This window comes from Macrosteles quadrilineatus, unplaced genomic scaffold (genome assembly GCF_028750875.1).
Source record: "Macrosteles quadrilineatus isolate MER2022 unplaced genomic scaffold, UCM_ALF_1.0 Scaffold_1__1_contigs__length_201487025, whole genome shotgun sequence".
In the NCBI taxonomy this organism is placed as follows: Eukaryota; Metazoa; Arthropoda; class Insecta; order Hemiptera; family Cicadellidae; genus Macrosteles; species Macrosteles quadrilineatus.
This window is the reverse complement of record NW_026542594.1, coordinates 110,567,819-110,582,140: the sequence shown is the minus strand read 5'-3', so window position 1 is coordinate 110,582,140 and position 14,322 is coordinate 110,567,819. Positions and strand designations below refer to the sequence as shown.

General features: G+C 34.1%; 1 protein-coding gene across 3 annotated transcripts in view; it reads right to left on the bottom strand.

Moving 5' to 3' along the window:
- Positions 1-14,322, bottom strand: part of LOC128983204 (cytoplasmic dynein 2 intermediate chain 2-like) — a 137,282-nt gene that overhangs the window by 51,413 nt on the left and 71,547 nt on the right. For all 3 annotated transcript variants that reach the window (XM_054402428.1, XM_054402411.1, XM_054402420.1), the window contains 2 exons: positions 5,927-6,087; positions 3,517-3,620 (listed from right to left, as the gene is read on the bottom strand). In XM_054402428.1, the coding sequence (XP_054258403.1) occupies positions 3,517-3,620; positions 5,927-6,087 (265 nt within the window). The remainder of the gene's footprint in view (positions 1-3,516; positions 3,621-5,926; positions 6,088-14,322) is intronic.

The window sequence follows — 14,322 nt, the reverse complement described above, 5'->3', positions numbered from 1 at the left end:
ACTGTGTATGATGATTAGATTAAGGTATCTACAATCCTAAAATGCTATGGGAAACAGGTCCTCGACATAGGAAGGGGCGAAGGAAGTAGTAAAGGCAAACAGTCCTGAGTGTGCGATCTGTTTATGACCATTAGATTAAGGTATTTGCGATCCTAAAATTATATGGGAAGGGAGGGAAACAGGTCCGTGACGTAGGAAGTGGTGAAGGAAGTAGTCAAGGCGAGCTGTCTGGAGTGTGGAATCTGTTTATGATGATTAGATTAAGGTATCTACAATCCTAAAATGCTATGGGAAGGGAGGGAAACAGGTCTGCGACGTAGGAAGGGGCGAAGGAAGTAGTAAAGGCGAGCAGTCCGGAGTGTGGAAACTGTTAATGACGATCAGATTAAGGTATCTGCAATCCTAAAATGCTATGGGAAGGGAAGGAAACATGTCCGCGACGTAGGAAGTGGTGAAGGAAGTAGTAAAGGCGAGCAGTGTGGAGTGTGAGAACTAGAAACTGTTTGTAACAGTTAGATTTATGTATCTGAAATTGAAATACAGAAATGCTATGAGAAGGGATGGAAACATGTCCACGACATAGGAGATGGTGAAAGAAGTAGTAAATGCTTGCAGTGCGGAGTGGGGGAACCATTTGTGGCAGTTAGATTAATGTATATGTAATACTTGAATGCTATTAAAAGGGAAGGAAACAGGTCCATGACGTAGGAAATGATGAAGGAAGTAGTAAAGGCTGTCATCGCAGAGTGGGGGAATGATTTTCCTCGAGCAAAGCTCGGTCCACAGGTACTTTAAATATAAATCAACAACGAAATACATAACATTAATTATTTTAACTCGTTCCATAAATCAAAACGTGTATGTATTTGCATTAAATTACATCATTATTTAAAACATCAAGTAAAGAAACACAGTTACGTTACAGATTTTAGATACAAAAGTGAATTGCTCGCAGCTTAGTTTTGTGATATTCTCCATAGTCAAATTAAAGCAGTGTTGTAAATATACAACTACTAAGGAGATTTCTGTAAATTTAAAAAAGTGAATGTGAAGTAGATGGTAGAAGAAAATATAATTAGTAGCTACCTCTGGACAGAATAAAAGTAGGTATAGTTGAAATTTAGTTTGTAAATTGAATTAAAACACAAATAAAAGTGTAAACATTGAGTCAGTTAAATTTTTAAAACTGCACTAGTACATATTTCTTAGTTTTTAAAATCTATTAAAATCCCGATCCAAACATTTGTTTATCAGTTCAAATTTGTAGACATAAAGCTACCATATCAAAATTATTCGAAAATATTATACATTGTAATAATCCTTCTGTTTCCATGAAAATAAGTATATTTTCATAAATATATTAATCAAACTATCTATATAATTAATACGCTACATGAAACTTTGTCGGTTGAACTCCTCCGCCATTTCTTAACCGATTTTATCCATTGACGTCTCATTGGAAAGGGCGTGTCGCGTAAATTTACAAACTGGCCTTACATTTTGGAAAAAGACCCTTAGGCTCTGTCCCAGTGGCTTTGAAAGTTCCCATGTTATCCTTATGAAAAACATAATTGTTTACATTTTGATCAGCTGTATAATTTAATTACTGTTAATTATTTTTCAATTCAATGAAACGCATTGAGTACATTTATTTACTATTTGAGTTTGTGTAAACATAACCCCAAGACGGATCGTGTTAGTATGGTTGTATCTTAAATTTGTGTGTTTATCGTTGTTTTGTGTCGCTATGACGGATCGTGTTAGCATGATTGTAACTTAAATTTGTGCATTTATCGTTGTTTTGTGTAGATATAATTATTAGTTTATTTGTTGTTTTGTTCTTGATGCGACGACAACGAAACATAGACAGGAGGCGTAATCGTGATAACTACCGCAGCTACAGAACAGTGGCGCGTAATAGGCTTAACTCATCACAGTCAGCACCTGACCCTGGACAATCTCAACTATTAGTTTACAAATGAGCCCTAACACTACCTTAAAGTGACTTTTCGTTCTCAATTGGCCCTCTATTAATGACCTGTGTTGCCTGTACAGCGAGACATTTTGAGAAGGAGAAAACCGGCCGGAATGCTTTAGGTTTATCAATAACAAAGATAAACATGGTCTGAGTTACACACTGGTAATCTTTGAGTTGACTCTTTTAAACTCATTGTAAATATGACTGTTATTCGTTTTGAAATAACTCCTGTAATACTTTGCAATTGCTCGAATTCGAGCAACATGTACACTCGTTCTCATAATCATAAAACTTTAGAATCTTGGGAGCAGGAGCTGTACCTCTTAACCTCTGCTGTTTAGTGTTTGAACTGTCAAATTATACAGTGGTATTTACAGCTGACTTCAATTAATACTTTTTACTATTTTACATTCTTCCAAAATGTAAACATTGAAACTTTGGAAGCCCCATGGGGCGTAGCCCAAGGGAAAAATAATAACAGGAATATGTCTATACGTTAAACCGGTATATAAGCTACCTTCATTCAAAATTTTATTTCAATCGGTTCAGTGGTTCTTGCGTTATTTTATTAGGTAACAGACAGACACACACACACACACACACACAAACACACACCATCTCATTTTTATATATTAGTATAGATTATTTAACAACATTAAAACATGTGATAATTAGTCTTCACAAATAAATCATACAGCAGAAATATAAAGATTAATCAATGGTCATACATATATGAAATTAGTCATTAACAAAAATATTATTTCAAACTCGATTGTAGCATATTAACAAGTAAATGATCACTGTTTAACAGGTTTTTGCGCGTGGTCTGTGTGTACTGTTATCCAAGTGACAGCCGGTCAAGTGTAAGATTAAATTGTATACCTCGGTCCGTGGCAATGATCGCGTCGTCGCTTATATGAACGTGTTAAAGTCCTTTGTAACGTCAGCTAACAATGTCCCTGGCATTATTATTGCAGACACATTTAGATCAGCTTTATATTGTAGAAGATTGCTAAGACCACGGACATGGCTGTCAGCCAATTTCAGTAATTTAGATTTAGATTTTATTGGATTACAAAAATCTGTGTTCCTTTTCTTTGGTTTAGTATTGGGTCTAATTGTGATTTTAGAATTTTTCTTCAGTGAAGTGGTATGAGGATCAGACATGTGTGGTATTGGTGTTGATATTTCATCACTCTCTCTAGAAAGGACTGTGAACTTGTTTTGACACTCAGTAGATGGAACTTTTTCTCTCCGCTGAACCTTACGGTAATTTTTGTTTGTTTTTGCCAGTCATTTTTCAGTGGTTTGCTGGGTGTTTTCATTTTAGGAAAACAGTTTAGACGCCTCATATTATATTTCTCAGCGTCTTGTGAATTTGTTTGATTTAGTTTGAATGCGAGTAGAGTTTGCTGATGATGAGTTTGATCACTGTGTTACAGAATTTGAGATTTAGGAAAAATATTAACTACTGAATTTATTTTTTGAAGAAAGGAGGAACCCTAGATTGTTGATATGTGGCATGAGGTAGAACCGACCTGTAATTGTGCCTGCAGCAACAATGGAGGACAAGTAAGGATGCATGCTGACACTGCGTACACAAGAGGTCGCATTGAGGGTACAGCTAGGAATCCTGCTGTCTCTGAAAAAGTATTACATCTGTTTACATCTATAGCGACAATGGAGGATAATTTCATATAAAAAAAAACACTATAGTTAGTTAATTATTGTACAACTATTGAGCAAAGTACACTTTTTTAACGAGTGAAAAACGTCAATTTTATGCAAAGTATAACCCTTTGCATTCACATTGCACATTATATTTTTTATACAGTATTTATAATGTAATAACTAAAAAATCAGTAGTAACAGAACTTAAAACGTTGGCTACGGCAATAGTAGGTTTTTCACTACTATCTCAGAGTAATAAAATACTCTGAGCTACTATACTAAATTTTTCACTACTAAATTTTTCATTCATATGGACCAGCGACGCACATATGCGACGGCCGGTTTCTACCCATAGACTGCAGTCGTATTTATGAGACAGCTGGTCACATAGACTGACTTTGTATATTTGCGTCGGAGTCCAATGTTATTAAAAAGCTTATATCTTCGTAACGGTCCATTTAAAGGCCCTGAATTCTTTGCAGTGGTCTACAGGGATGTCTGTCGCATATGTGTGTCACTTGGTCTGTAGAAATGACGATTAGTGTCATTATATGAAAGTTGGAAAATCTGATTTTTACTTTGCCGCATCACTGGCCCGCAGTCTGCATTTACAAGTGACACTCGGTCTAGGTGTAATATTAAAATGTATGTGACGATCGGTAGCGAACATGTTAATAAAACCAAAATTTAATGTAATGATGCATGGAAAACAATTGAAAGAGAAGTCAGCTGTTTTGCAAAATATTTTTCCTAAAGTCACCCGAGAAAGTTGGCTTCCTTGCACTGATTATAGTACAGAAAGCTGCTAATTGCTGTATTTACTTACTTTGTCGCACGGTTTATACTTTGGCGCACGGTTTGTACTTTGGCACACACCAGTATTCCAACCAAACAACACAACACAGCGTGGTTTTATTATGCACGTAATCCGAGTACACTTGGAAATAGGTTGGCAACACTTAAAGATACTATTAATATGATCAGCTGATTGACTTTAAACGCTTGGTTTGAACATAACCTAAAGTGTAATATTTGAAAGAATAATATAATAATAATAAAGTGGGCCTAACACGTTTGAGAATAATGAACTAAGTGATTGTGAATATATGTGTACACCAGAAAAAATATGTAGCAGAAACTACAAAGCATGTTTCATTAAACCTGTTACCTGTTTCCTGAAAAATCAAGAAAGAAGTATGAACGAGCATACAAACTGTTTTCTTCTTGGTGCGTAAGTAAGAAAGCTACAAAATTACTTGTTTATTCTGTTTATACTGTTTAGTGTACTCTTGAAAATAAGCAACACCTAAAGATACTACGACTACAATCAACTGGTGCAGTGTTTCCCATTCCGTTCATCGCTCGGGTTTAACCTAACCTAAAAACGTGTTGTATAGTGTTTGAAAGACTAATTATTTATATGTTTTATAGTGGCTGTAGGAAAAATATAATGTGTAACACGAGCGCCACATTATAAAAATATAATGTGAAACACTATACTTCAATAGTTTTAAAATAAAATAATCTTTATTACAATAAATAGTTAAATAAATAACCTTTAATAGTAGGGCCTATATCAGCAGAATCGTAACAGACCAAATAGTTGAATAAGTTAATAGTTTACTTTAATAGCAGAATTGAAATCAAGATACAAGTAATTTCATAAAAGAAGAGGGAAATTATATTTTATAACTCTTATATAGCCTAAATAATGGCGCAGAACGACAAGAAATATATAGTCCATCACATAGGCAAAAAGTTAACCTGCGCTCATTTACTGACAAAGTTTCCACCTCGGCCGCTTAACATGCTGAAAAGAGTCACTTTAGCCCCTTGTGGCTAAGCCATGAGTCTGGATATAACAAATGTGTTTTATTACATCTGATTTGCAAGACAGGTGATTTGTTTTAGCGAATTTCCCATATAGGGAATAGGCTATTTGTTATTGTAAAAGTATTATTAATTGTTTGAATGAAAACTAAAACCCTCATTCCTTTTGCGTCACCCCTAGTGATGAAATATGCTATTTTAAAGATATATTCAGTTGTTGACTACTATATACTTAGAGAAAGCAAACACAATCAACTATTAAAAGGTAAATTAAAAGAATCATGTAGGCTACTATAAATCTGTTGGTAGGCTACACTTGTTTGCTACTGACTGAAAAACATACTGTGATTTTAGGCATGTATGACAGTAATTAGGTATGTGCCAATTAATATTTTGCCAAAACAAACTGGCACTAGCCAAATTCAAAAAGGCGTTCCTGCTATTTACTTATCAATGTTATGGAGTGTGACATAGCCTTGGTGATGACACCAGCCGCTGTGCAATGTATGACAGCTTGCCACTGCCAAAACACTGCCTGTAGCACTCCAGGATAGATCTACCACCTTCACACCTTCAGTAGTGTTTGGGATGTTTAGCAGTTCTTCTACCTGAAACATGTGGATCACAATCACACCGAAACTGGGGACAAGGCGAGGAAATGTTTAGCATCCGTATTCAATAGAGCAATTCCTGGTGAAGCCTGGGGGTAGTGGCTCTTAACCGGTTTTGTAGGGGTGGGGGTACGACGAAAATCAGTCTGCGCTCTCACCCTGTCTGAGCATCATCACCGATACACTCTTTTTCAAAAGCATTCGGGATGTCAGTTTGATTATCTTAAAACTTAATTTGTTTATTTTTAAGTAAGTTATACAGTGATTTGAAAATACAATTTTTTTAGGTATTAAGCCAATTAGTTTTAGGTATTTATGGGAGGTGGAAAACTCATCAAAAGAATATAATGATTCATTTATTATATGCTCTATTAGAATTTTCTTTTTAGATAGGTTTGTTTTGTTTTTTTATGAATAATTCAGAGACAAATATTAGAAAATCGTTACCAGCGTATGAGGAGTTTTTTCCAAAAAGTTTTAATTTGTGAGGCTGGACAAACTCTTTCCTCCTCCTGAAATTATAAGTATGCAGTGAATTTATTACTTGCTCAGATTAATTTTTTTTGTGATGAGAATTGTTTCATAAATATTTTGTCCATAAACTGTAAATATTTGTAATTTCTTAAATTGTTCTTTTGCCGAATTATCTCGTTTAAGCTTAAACATAATTCCAATAACCTCTTTTTGCCGCTTCAGAATGCTATCCATATTTAATTGTTTTGTTGACCCATTATAAGGCAAAACCGAATGAAAGATGAGAGTAAATGTGAGCAAAATATATACTTTTTAGGGTTTTCAAATTACAATAAAAGGACATTTTGGATAATGTGAAAACTCCGGAGTTAATTTTACAATCTTAGAATCATCCATATCCATGTGGGTACAAACAACCTACGGATGGGTTATAGGGGAGGTCCAGGATACAACGGAGGTCAGGGGAAGCGCGAGGCACTCCACGACATGGCCAACCTGCTGTCTACAGCAAAAAAAAAACTTTTCTCACTCAAAGATTTATGTTAACAGCATAGACATCAGATAAGATATCAGTTACAAAGTTTTGTTTGATTTTAACTACCAACTTGACTTAATGTGCAATAATTTTGGGGTCATGTTTGTGGAGGCTAACTGCTGGGTGGGAAGAAGGCACCTTGCTCGAGATGGAAGACATCTCAACAGAGGGGGAGTTTCACGGCTGGCATCTTTCTTTAGCACAGTGATTCCGGCGGCACTACGTATGATGAGATGTCTAAACGTGAAAACTCCAAGTGAAGTTGTTTCCTCTGACGTGGAATTGAGTCTGGTCCCGGTTGATCTCTCTCCACAGAGAGCTGTCCTGGGCCCGGAGCCTTGCCAGGTGGCGGGAAACGAGAAAGTCAAAGCCTGTGTTTAGCTCATTTAAATATTCGTTCCTTGAACACAGGTTTTGACGAAATGTGTGCACTGACAACTGATCTCGACTTTTATTTACTTGAGGTTTCTGAGACTTGGCTCAGCCCCAGAATACGATCGCTATGAGATACCGTATAAGAGTTGCTTTGATACAGCAACTTGATACAGTACACTTACACAGTGCCTAAGTGTAATAAACACAAAATAATACAAGTGCAGAAGGGCATGTTGACCATATTTGCCATGTCCATATTATGTTTAATTAATAGTGGTTTACAACAACTAGATTAAATTTTGTATAATTTTAATTAGAAATATTATGTGCATGATTTAGAAAGTCTTAATGGATAGAAAATTGCAATTTACTGCACAGTTTTCAGAGTTGTACATGTCTGTCTATTAGCACTACTCAGTAACAAAAACCATTTATCTCTAAAAAGTAAAGTATCAATAATTAATTTGTGCTTTAACACACTATTTGTAACAGAGTAACAGTAATGATATTATCATAATTTAAAATACCCCCGCCGCAGCAAACCTGCAGACTAAGCGAATTTCCATTTGATTTGATTTTCAATTAAATCTATTCAAATAACATTAGGTATAACGAGCACCTAGGTTTGCTGCCTACAGTGTAATAAAGTGTGTTTAAAAAAAACACATATTTTATAGTAAAATCTCCATAAGAATAACATGGGAATTTTTAATTTACAATTTTCTCCGTAACCAATAACCATACAAAACCCCCGCCGCAGTAAACCTGCTGACTAAGTGAATTTCCATTTGACTGATTTGATTTACACTGAAATGTCTACTTAATAATTTATTTTTGTAAAAAAATACAACCGACTTCAAACGCTCTAAAAAGAATGAAATAATTTCAACTAGGTGTACAATGCAGTTGTCTGCTTGCATTATTGAGCGGAGCTAGCATATTAATCCAATACTTTTCTAAAGTCAACGATACATCTGTTTCTCGTAAATGAGATTAAATACTTGTAGTATCCAATGTCAATAATCTATTTATTTGCAGTATTTAAAGTCAATTATAAGTCTGGTTCACGTAAATGAATTGTCTACTTACAGGAACCAAAGTCTATGTTTCATCTGGTTCTCATATATAATGTCTACTTGCAGTATCCAATGTCAATGATACATTTGGTTCACATAAATAAAATACCTATTTGCAGCATCCAAAGTCAATGGTACGCCTGGTTCACTTAAGTGGAATGTCTATTTACAGGTTCTAAAGTCAGTGGTACGACTGTTTCACGTAAACGAATTGTGTACGTGTACTTGCAGTATCTAAACTTAATTGTACATTTGGTTCACGTACATTTGGTTCCAATGGTTATTTGGATTAAAGTTAATAGTGCATCAGCCTTATTCCGGCGACACTAATTATTGGTTATTCATTTTGTAATAAATTATGCTCAATGATATTAATCCTATCGTCCTTTTCTTTTTCTCTGTACGGTATTTGTAATGCACTATTTCGATGATTCGTTGACTCTTGATATGTTGCGACTCTTGTTTCCCTTTTTATTATCTTTCAAATAATGCCATGGCAACCAATTAACCCATAAGGCCCATGTTAAATTTCCAAAATTTTTAATTCACGTAGGGAAAGGCCCTGTGGTCCGATTTGTACCATTTCAGATTTATACCTTCCCATGGTTGGTTACTACGATTGTGCTAAATTTGGTGCAGATCGCTTCAGCCGTTTAGGAGGAGTATTTGTAAAAAAAAAGCAGGAGTGTAGTATAAGAGCTTCGCTTCGCTCCGCTCAATAAAGTAAACTTTTGTATTAGGCAAGCTCACGTATTTTAAGTCGGCGCGGCTCTATGATGATTTTTGATGCAAAATTGAAAGAGGGTGTCCATATTGCAGGTGACTATCTATAACTAAAGGTTTTAATCTGCATGTCTTTTTCAGAGTTATGCGTTAAGTGTTATTTTATTACCGTAATCAGAGATCGGTATTATAGTGGTATTAACGAGTATCTTTAAAAAGATTATAACACATTTAAATGTTTCTAACTTGGAAAAGTAACGTTTTAATACTAAACTAGCTTCTTTTCCCTATCATAATATCAAACTAAATTATTTTCCTATTCATATAGAACATTTGTGTGTGTTATTTTCATAATGCATTTATTCTGAAGTAAACATAAAATACAAGAAAATATTTCCTTTAATATATAAACAATAAAACAGTTCAGTATGTTATTTATATATTTATGTTATCCAGCTACAATTTATTGATTTTCAAAATACACACACATCAATCATATTTGCAGTTTGAGCCGCGCCGACTTGAAATACGTGAGCTTGCCTAATACAAAAGTTTTTACTTTATTGAAATTATTTCATTCTTTTTAGAGCGTTTGAAGTCGGTTGTATTTTTTTACAAAAATAAATTATTTCATGATTTTTAGTGACTGTATATTTTTTTATATATTAATTACTTGAGGATTTTCGATAAGCAAAACTGTTTGAAACAATCAAAAGTTCCACAGAACAATCATTATTTTAAAACTGCTTGAGTCACCTGTTCAGGTTACATAATCAATGGGTATGGAAATAAACATCTTTAGATATTCCTTAAGAAAGAAAGAGTTGTCCATTACATTAGGCCTAATGAAAAACTAATTGTCTTTTCTAGATACATTGAAATGTCAGACATCATCGTTTCCTGCAATCGGTGTACTTCTACATTATAAAAAGAAATACAGTAACGTCTCAAGCCTTTTGAAACAATATGAAAGTTATTCCTCAGCTACCAGCACTAAAAAATCTCTCAAAAGTGGAAAATTGGTCGTTAACACTATAGTACCTTTCGTATAGTACCTTTGGAAAATATTATATGAAAGATTGGTTCAACTAAAAGTGGTGTAAGTCATGTAGGGGGTTTTGTTTGCTCAAGATATAGCCTAGTCGAAATTGCAAATCATCTTCCTCTAGGACTTTCCGAAGCAGGCATAATAGTATTGATATGTTATAGTAACTGGGTAGAGAATATTAATAAACATTCCACATCTGCAAATGAAATATGTATATGAAAGATTGGTTCAGCTAAAAGTGGTGCAAGCCATGTAGGTGGTTTTGTTTGATCAAGATATAGCCTAGTCGAAATTGCAAATCATCTTCCTCTAGGACTTTCCGAAGCAGGCATAATAGTATTGATATGATATAGTAACTGGGTAGAGAATATCAATAAACATTCCACATCTGCAAATGCATGTTTAGTAATTAAAATATTTAACACTTTTAAGACAATTGACGATTATGCACTGTCACACTTCTTAGGTCGTGTAAGGAATAATTGCATTTGATTTATATTTAGACCTGTTTTACGAATGCTTTGGTTTTCACAATACACCTTTATTTGTCAACAATATCATACAGCTATTCACTGAAACATATATGTTTTTGTAAGTCAGAATATTCAATACTAAAAACAGAATTACTGTGTACACAAATCAGGTAAAACGTTAAAATACATTTTTTATAGTAACCAAAACAAAATGCATTTTTCTCAATGTAATTCATTTAGGCTCCATGGCAAGAAATAGTTTATTGATCAATATGAAGCAACTGTTTCATGAAAAATTGTCTGTAGCTTCATTTAAATGGTTTCAACTAACAGCTGTAGGAATGTTATTATGATTTATTGCCTTCTCTGCACAAATGTAAACAATCTGCACAAATGTAACCAAAATAAGTGTTGAATATTTAAGGTTTTCAGAATTTTTCACCGAAACAAATATTACTTAAACATAATATATAAGGTACCAAATAGAAACTCTCCTGGTTATTTTGGTGGTGGAACCACACTGATCGGTAAAAGAATCACAGAGAAATTGGTGAACATACATAGAAAAAAAAAAAAAACATCGCCACAAACAAATTGAGAACTTCCTCCTTTTGTTGGTAGTGGGGAATTCGGTTAAAAATATAACATTTATTCCCTATTTAAATAGAATTAGTTTAACAAGTACTTAGGTTTGCTGCATCAGGGAGGGTAAAACTGTTTTTTTTTTATGTTAATAGTAAGAAATAAAAATATTTTCCAAATTTGATCAAAATATGTTCATAAACAAGCAAACTACAACAGTTTACTTATTCTCCATAAGAATAACATGGGAATTTTAAATTTACAATTTTTTGGAATTTTCTCTGTAACCATTAGGCGCATAATAACACTTCAATATACTAAATTATTTGTATTTTTAAGCTCTACAAAATGGTTTGGAAAGAAATTGCTAAATTTTATGTTTTTTGGGTCAAAAATGGGAAAAACCTATTTTTACCCCATAAAACTCCCCGTAAACCCCCGTTCCCATGGTCCGATCATGCTGGATCGCGAACTCGTTCGAATAAACGTAGGTTTACACGTTTGTACCAAATTTCATCAAAATCGGATCATTTTTGCTCGAGTTATCGTGCTGCCGGACATATATATATATATGTGTGTGTGTTTTCATGTATGTATGTATATATATATATGAATTCATATATATATGAATTTGAACGGATGGTGTTTTTGGCCTCTAGGGACCTCAAAACGAAAAAAAAAATCGGTCCCGCGTCCAGGTCTTACCACTACGGTAATTATAGCGTCTAGATACTCAGAGCAACGAGTCGGCTCACCGGAGCAAGACAAAATGAGAGCATTCTATTGGCTGAGGGAACACCATTACCACAACGATACGGCTTGGGGCCATCGGCCTCGGTGGTCAAATTGATAGCGTGCCTGGCTGAGAATCTGATGGTACCAGCATAGACAAAAAGAATGAAATATAGACTGTCAGCCGTGCTGCGGTTACCATGGTTACCATAGGTTCCGGCGCACACCGCTGTAGTTTACGTAGCGCGTACGCTGTAACTACCGTGGCGATCCCAGCGGTGTGCGCCAGAACCTATGGTAACCGCAGCACAGCTGACGGTCTATATTTAATTCTTTTTGTCTATGGTACCAGGTTCGAATCCCGTCGATGGTACAATCTTTTTGTCTAAGATTATTGCATTATCAGCAAGTTTGGTTAGTTTTGTTAGGTTATGACAGTTTAATTTTATAATTAAAACCTTATAAAATTGAATTTGAGCTATTTATAGTTTTATTTTATGAACAGAACTTATTTTTTTTTTTGGGGAACACTTTCAGTGACATTTTTGAAGCTTGAATAGTTAGAGTAATTCAGTTGAACTTTTTGTTTTCTACCCAACAAGTAGGACTCCACCAAATAATAAGCTTTTTGTCTAATTCCATAAAACTTAAGTTTGTGCAATAAAATATTGTGATTGACACAGTCAAATGCCCTTGACAAATCACAGAAGATGCCAATGGCATACTGTGATCCATCAACGGCACTTGCTATGTAATTTAAGACCTCAAAGAGAGCGTCTGAAGTGTTACAACCCCTTTTAAATCCAAACTGATTACTACAAGGAATGTTGATGGTTTCAAGATATGATACTAGTCTATTACAGATTAATTTTTCATAAACCTTGGAGAAAACTGGCAATAAGGATATTGGTCTGAAATTCTCAAGCTGTGTTTTATCTCCTTTTTTGTAGATTGGGCGAACAATACTATATTTCAGTAAATCTGGAAATATGCCTTTATTAATAGAAATGTTGATGATGTATGACAAAGGTTCAACAATGCTGTTTTTACAAATTTTTAAAATAAAAGAGGGAATGCCATCCCATCCTGAGGATCTGGAATTTTTCACTAATTATGGACCTAATCTCACTTGAGGTAGTTAATTTAAAACAATCTAAGAAGTCAGTACAATTTGTACCAGCATTAGTTAAATATTTATTCACTTTATCCATATTTCCCATTAGATTAAGCTGTTCACTGGTGTGCAAGAAAAAATCATTAAAAAAGTCTGCAATTACTTTTGGGTCTTTTATTATTTTATTTGATTTCTGGATTCCGTTTAAATTAAAATTAAAATCCTGCTTCCTGATACCAGTTTCCTCCTTGACAATAGACCAAGCAACTGTAGTTTTGTTCTCTGCACAACTAATTCTTTTATTATTAAACTTCATTTTAGCACACTGTACAACCTTTTTAAAAATTAGTTTATAAGATCTAACATATTGGATAAAGTTGACATCATTTGATAATTTGCTCAACTTATGTAGTTCTCTCTTTTTCCTACTAGCTATTATAATGCCTTTTGTAAGCCAGCTTTTTGTTGTTATCTCCTTGCTCTTTGTCTTTACCAAGGGAAATGCCAATTCATAATGATACATGAATATACCAAGAAAATGTTTATAAGCAGTGTTAGATTAGAGATTTTAGTGCAGTATAAAGAATCCCAATTTTCATTACTGATTGAATCTTGGAATTTTAACATGTTTTCTTTCTTAAAACATCGCTTTTTGGTCTCAGTTTTGTTTTTATTTACTTTATAATTTATATTAGTCGATAAAATCTGATAAGTGTGGTCAGAGATGTCAGTATCTACAACTAAAGTTTGACAACTGTCTAAAGCTACATTAGTAAACACGTTATCTATACAGGTTTTAGAAACATTAGTAATCCTAGTGGGTTGTAAAAGTAGCAAACATGCTGTAAGATTCCATCAGGGATTTGAAATGCACTGTGTGAGGTTCTTTTTTGAACAAATCAAAATTAAAATCTCCACATAAAAATATACTGTACTTAGAATATTTTTTAACAATATGAGAAAGCAAAGAATTTAGAATATTAAAGAATTTCTTTAAAGTTGTTGTATCATTGTGTGGTGGTCTGTATATACACACTACCAAGACAGGTTTAGCTAGTGAGGCTTCAACTGCACAACACTCCAAAACAGATTGCATGGAA